The sequence below is a fragment of the Calypte anna genome, chromosome 1, assembly GCF_003957555.1.
Source record: "Calypte anna isolate BGI_N300 chromosome 1, bCalAnn1_v1.p, whole genome shotgun sequence".
Classification (NCBI taxonomy): Eukaryota; Metazoa; Chordata; class Aves; order Apodiformes; family Trochilidae; genus Calypte; species Calypte anna.
Genome location: NC_044244.1, coordinates 170,622,816 through 170,629,228, shown reverse-complemented (window position 1 = coordinate 170,629,228; position 6,413 = coordinate 170,622,816). Strand labels below are relative to the sequence as shown.

General features: G+C 45.4%; 1 protein-coding gene across 1 annotated transcript; it reads right to left on the bottom strand.

Moving 5' to 3' along the window:
* Positions 1-3,640: 3,640 nt before the first annotated feature.
* Positions 3,641-6,413, bottom strand: ARL11 (ADP ribosylation factor like GTPase 11). The gene is made up of 2 exons (XM_030455641.1): positions 6,219-6,413; positions 3,641-5,442 (listed from the first exon to the last, which is right to left on the bottom strand). The coding sequence occupies exon 2, from the start codon at positions 5,278-5,280 to the stop codon at positions 4,675-4,677; it is 606 nt and encodes a 201-aa protein (XP_030311501.1). The 5' UTR covers positions 5,281-5,442; positions 6,219-6,413; the 3' UTR covers positions 3,641-4,674.

Sequence of the window (6,413 nt, the reverse complement as noted above, 5' to 3'; positions counted from 1 at the left end):
AAAGGAGGTTTCACAATCTTTCTTGTTCACGTTGTATTTGAAAAGAAAGCTCTTAGCTTTTTAAAAAATTCTAACTGACCTTTCCTCCCCCAGGCATTTCCCAGGTCTCTGGCTGCTGCCCTAACACTCTACTCCCGGTGTTACAACCGGTCACAGCTCACTCACAGACACCCCGTAGCTGCCTGTTCCCTGATGGAACAGTCCACTGGCAACCAACCCTTCATGCCCTCATCCTGCAGCACTGGGTCTCCTGGTTGCCCTCTGATCTCAGGCCCTTCAGCAAGACTGTGATGAAACCCATCAGAAGAGCCCCAGTAGTAAATGCAAGGGCAAATGGCATGTAGGTCCCCCCAGAATCAAAAAGATATTTAAAAAGAGACTGGATGTGGCACTCAGTGCCATGGGCTGGTAACTGCAGCGGTAGTGGATCAAGGGTTGGACTCGATGATCTCTGAGGTCCCTTCCAACCCAGCCAATTCTATGATAAGAGCAAAAATCAGCTAATGCACAAGTGGAAACCATTTTATCTCACTGACTGGCTGTAAGTGTGGAAGTTGTGAAGAGACTGGGGAAAAGGTGAGTTGTCCTTCCTGTACTGCTGAAGAGAAGGGGAAAAAGTGAATTCCCTTTCCTGTACTGCTTTTAATGTTGGTTCTTTTGATTCCAGCTCACTGCCTGCCTTCTCCCTGGGGGCAGGTGGAAAACTTCTAGTTGGAAATGAAAAAATAAATCTATGCTGTGTTCATAGCTATGAGAAGGGGTCTTTTAAGCTGCTTTAAAAACCAGTCCCACAGAAAGATTGGTAAATCAGTGGGTAATTAGCAATGCCCTTTCATAAGTCTGAAAGATCACTGAAGTGTCTTGGTGTCCTTGGAAGAGGCAGTGGGACAGAGGCAGCTCCTGCTGCAGTGAGCCCTGCAAAGCAGAGAAGGGATGGGAGGTCCCAGGGCTGAAGAACCTAATGGCCCTGGGCAAGGAGGATGCTCTGGCAGGTCCCACCAAGGACAGGCACCTACCTGTATAGCTCTTCTCAGTGGAGTGGTGACTGGGACAGTAATGCACAGCTGCAGATTCTGGTGATGTTACTGTAAAGATTAATAGATACCAGACTGCCTCTAAAGGTGTTGGGCTGTTGGATGTCCATCCTTGAAGAATTCCAAGACTGCTGCACCAGGCCTTGAGCTACCTGATTTAAGCAGGGTTTTGAACCATGTCCTTTCCAAACCTTGCTATCCTGTGAGTCAGCCGCTTTTGCCAATATATTTAGTTCATAGCCACCAGATTCAAGATCACAGAAAAGCAGAGCACAGGAACAACTAAACTGGGTCAGTTAAAGAGAGCTGATGAAGCTGTGAGAAGCTACTTGCAGAGTCTGGAAGTGGGATGAAAATCATTACTAAGGTGGTGTGGCAAAAAACCAGCAGTGAAACTATTTCCAAGCAATACTTTTTCTTTACTGAGATAACTAAATACTTGCTGATGAAAAAAACCCCACAAAACAAAAACCTAAACCAAAAAGTAAATAAGAGAAGCAGACTGCTGTTCCAAACCTCTCCTTTTGGCTTTGAGACATCCAGCATCAGGGATAGAATTGGATGGACTTAACACCCACAAAAGTTGCTAAAAAGGGATCTTGAGCAACCAGAGTGGGCTCTGGGACCAGTAACCCAAATTATAATTCAAATTTGTGAGGAACTTGAAACAGAGAAATGTCCTAAGGATTTTTCTTTTGCGTGGTACTAAGAGAAAGGTGTTATTTTAGAAATCAGCACAGAGACTGTGACATCCACCACACGCCCAGGGAGATGGAAACTGTAAGTTAGAAGCTGCCCTCCTGGCTGGAATCCAGAAGTGCAGATGTTTAAGGGATTAATACTGCTCCAGTATTAACTCTCCTGCAAAATTACCAAGAAAAATAGCTAACAACTTCCCTCCCTAGAGCTGGGAGGGAGCTTCCTCCTGCAAACCTCCACACTGCTCCCTTTGAACCAGGCAGCAGTTTTGACACTGAAGCATTTAAGTGCTGTTGGGTGGGTTTCCTACAAGCGTTTGATTAGAGCAGAGCAGGACTTATTAAATTAACTTGTTTTAGCACGCTTGCCAGTGCAGGAGAAAAGAGAAAATAATCAGAAGAGAACTCTCTGTTGCTGTTTCAAACCTTATGACCCAGCATCATTTTGACAGCCTCTAACAATGGCATAAATGAGCTGAGTAATGTGGCTGAGAATCTAGAAAAGCCTTATTGCAGAAAACAAGGATGGTAAATCACATGATGCCTCGTGAGATGGGGTATTTTGCCAAATTACTGCTTCAGGGGAAGTGAGAACGCTTTCAGTAACTGGGATGTCACCAGTTGCAGGCATTCAGGATTCCTGCTGCCCAGAACAACCCCTTCATCCCCACCTCCTCCCTTGCTATTTTAATTTTTAATTGGTGGCATCTACCAGAGGCTGGTGATTACCTCTCTTTGCTGCCACAGAAACCCATTTCTTTCTCTTTGAAGGGTTTTAAAATTACTCCTTAGGGAGTAATTTTAGGAAGGCCTCCACTGTAGAAGGCCTTCAGTGCCTTTTTTAACCACTAACAGAAAATCCTGTAGCATCAAAAGCATCCACATAGGAGTAAAATATCATCAGGACAACCCCTCATTCTCTGATGATTTTAAACTACTGCTGATCACCATGTGAGATGCAAGACCAAAACACCAGCAGACTCATGAGAGAGAGAGATTTTTTTTGCATGGCATTGCAAGACAGAGCCTTTTCCATTGTTCCTGTAGGACTGGTGTTCAGAATGACCAAATAGGGCCCTGAAAAATTGTGGCTTTTTAATGTACTGGCAACTGGGTTGCACGGATGACCTGAGTTTGTTCACCTCTGCCTAGGTGTTAGCACTTGTTTTGTCTCACAAAAATCTGCTTGGTCCAGCTCTGGGAGTCAAATACCCAACATGTGCATTAGAGATGTGTGTCTTATAGGCAAATGATGAGCACCTACAAGCCAAAGGCAGATCAAGCTTCTTATGTTAACTGTAAAGATTTAAAGAATGATTTTTGTCCTTACCATGCACACAGGTTTACCATATAATTAATTATACAATTCAGTCCTGTTTAAGTATTCTCATAACCATGATCACTTAGACCAGATCAATACTGAAGAGCTATTTGACAGCACATAATAGATCTTTTACATTAACACAGCTAAAAAAAAAAAGAAGTTACTTTTTCCATTGGGAAGCATTTCTTTTATTGAGCCCTTCCTACAAATGTCAGATTCTAATTTCTCTATGATTGTTCAGGTTCCCTATTGCAGCTGCTGCCTTTTATGAAATGAGGCTAATAACAGCACCAGTAACAGCTGGATGATTAATTCTTTAACTGTAAAATGCTCTGGTATGAACAGAAGAGGATTTCACCCTGTATTTCTCCTTGGTGTTTCTTGGTTAAGTTCTTCCTTAAAAGCAGCTGACTTCTGCAACAATGAAATTTTTGTCTTTCCTCTTCTCCCACCACTTTAGTCCATTTCATAATCAAATAGGGACTACTATGAAATTTCTTTTTTTTTTTTTTTTTTTTTTTTTAACCCTGAATAACAGAATTTTAGGTACAGGGAGCCCTCAGGCATGCATTTGACAGGTTTTTCTGATGGTAGGTTAAGTAGGATCAGACAAAGACCATCACTGCAGTAAGAGACCCAGCCCCACTGTATGCTGCCAGGGCACTGCAGGTGTCCCAGATGCAGCTGAGTGTGGAAAGCCCCTTAGTTACCAACCTGCCTATGTCCATAGGTGCCCAGAGTCACCAACCATTGCCTGTAGAGTGGTCTTAAATTCAAAAAGTCTGATAGAAGGCTTCATCTTGACTGTTCAGGCTACCATGTTGGAGGTTGACTGGCCAAACACAGACACGTTTCCAAGCACCTAGAAGTGACGTTTGCTTTCTTTATATTTAAATATAATCCGAGGAAAATGTGGTACCATTTTCAAGAAATCAGTATTTGATAAAAATAATTCATGGAAAAGAAAGACCCAAAACAAGGAATGCAGACATTTATATAGAGACATCCTCAAACCATGCTATGTCATCAAATCCTGACTTGCTGCTATGGCTTGGAGATTATATCCATAGATGCTGCAAAAACAAATTAACTATTGTCCATTTGAAGTCCTGTCTTTATGCTTCTCCTGTTCAGCCATTCCTTACCATGGCTGCCTGCTTTTCCAGTTGATAAACCTGTGACTCCAGCTGAGGGAGAAGCAGCATGGGACACATTTAAGCACCTCCCTGTGGGGATTACCCCATCAGGATAGCTGTATCAGGGCTGCAAGCCACAGGAAGAAGAAAACCTCTCTGTCCCTTGTGTGCATCTCTGTTGGAATTTATATTGATCTGGCAAAAGCATCCCCGCTGAAGCACTAAACACACAGTGGATGAGCAGAGCTTGGAGACAGTGGGAAAAGCTGCAGCCAGTGATGAGAGTCCAAGAGACAGGGCCAAAAATGCTCCACAGTGGAAGTTTTGCTTGGAGGTTTTCCTGGTGGCTTTGGTGATGAGCAGCTGAGTGTTTCACAGTGACTGCTGGCTGCAGGTCTGCTCATCTGAGGGGGTATCCAGAGCCTGGGATCCTCTGTGAGAAACCTGCTGGCAGCAACAAGTGGAAAGGGTCCACTTAAGGTTCAGGTTTGCCCTGGATCTTGCCTCCTTCCCTCCAGCCCTGCGATGGGCTGCTCCTGGAATGGGCACCTCTGCTCTGGACTCCGCAGCAACTCTCCCAGGAGAGCCAGGGCTTCCTGCAGGCCTTGTCCAGTGTGGGCACTGCACCCTTGGAGCACCCAACGCCGCTCCTCCAGCTGCCCCCACCGCAGCCTCTCCTCCAGCTCGGGGGGAGCCAAAGCCCCTGGCACCTCCTGCTTGTTGGCCAGGAGGAGGACAGGGACACCAGCCATGCTGGGGTGGCTCAGGGCTTCTTCCAGCACTGCCACTGCTTCGGGCAGTCGGGCTGTGTCCGTGCTGTCGAGCACAAAGATGAGGGTGTCGGTGTCCTCCAGGTAGCTCGGCCAGCTTGCCCGCAGGCTGCTTTGTCCACCGACATCCCAGAGGGTGAAGGAGATGCCACAGGGTGTTTGCAGAGATTCCACGTTGAAGCCCACTGTCGGACAGGTCTCCACAGCCTGGCCAGTCTTCAGTTTGTATAAAAGGGTGGATTTGCCAGCCAAGTCGAGCCCCAGCATGACCACTCGAGCATCTCTTGCGCGCCAGCCTTTGGAGATGAGTTTCCCCATCAAGGTGCTGCTGTTGCAAGGTGGTGCAAAAAATCACAGCCAAAAAGAAGGGTCTCTCCTTGAGAGTATCAGTTAATGAGTGAGTGCTTAGTTCTGCCCCTCCGAGAGCAGTTTGCTGAAGAAAGACACAGGCAGATTGCTTAGATTGCTTCTGCTTCGTAGCTAAAATGAGGTAAGAGGTATTATTTATGAGGTGTGGAGCAGAGCCAGGGAGCACCACTCAAAACAATTTCTAAATCCAAGCTCTGCTGCTGCTCACTTCCATTCTCATTCGCAATGTGATCGGTGCAAAAGAAAGAGAGCCAACATTTTGCAGGAAGAGGTGGGGAGATGGTGGAGCAGTTTCCTCTTTACCATGTACAGAAATAAATGAGCTTTTGTTCATTGGCTTCTCTAGGGGAAATCCAACCCCCCCCCCCGCCAGGACAGGATGAGGAGGAACCCAGGTTTCAGACCAGGGTTACTCCAGGAATTTGCTGAATCACAGCTTGGGGGTGGAGATTTAAACATAAGCAACAAGACAACTGACAATTTTACTGCCACTCGTGTTAAAAAGCACAAAACAATCTCTGTAGCATCAGCTTTTGCCACGTGTTGCACAGACAGCAACGACTTTAAAAAGCTGCACATAAACATGTTTTTATAATGTCTCATTGAAATATGACACATCGAAGTGCCTTGCCTGGGGTGAAAATCTATAGAATTCTTTACATCAAGGTATTTAGTACATTTTAACTTTTGTAAGTGATGCATGGGCAATTCTTTGTGGCTGAGGGAGTTAAAAAAAAATCCCTTAAAAGAAGGGGAAAATGTTTAACAAGACAGCACTGCTTGAACTTTACATGTGGCAAAAATTGCTGCTGAAACAGCTCCCTGAGTTTCTTGTGCAAGAGTGGCTGACAGCAAGCAGGCAGAGTCCCAGCAAAGCCAATATTTACCTTCTGTATTGGTTGAGTTTTGCTCCTAAAAGGTTGCTCAGCAGTGTGCAGAACAGAAAGCAGCTGCAGATCTCACCTCAGAGGATTAACACAGAGCTGCTCTCCAGTGACCTTTATTTGAGAAGGAAATGTGATTCATCTGTACTTCCCTGGGACTTTAGGAGGTTTCCACATGTCTGTAGGAGATGCAGTTTC

Excerpts from the sequence above, each read along its gene's own strand:
- ARL11 (XM_030455641.1), bottom strand. The coding sequence starts at position 5,280 with ATGGGGAAACTCATCTCCAAAGGCTGGCGCGCAAGAGATGCTCGAGTG.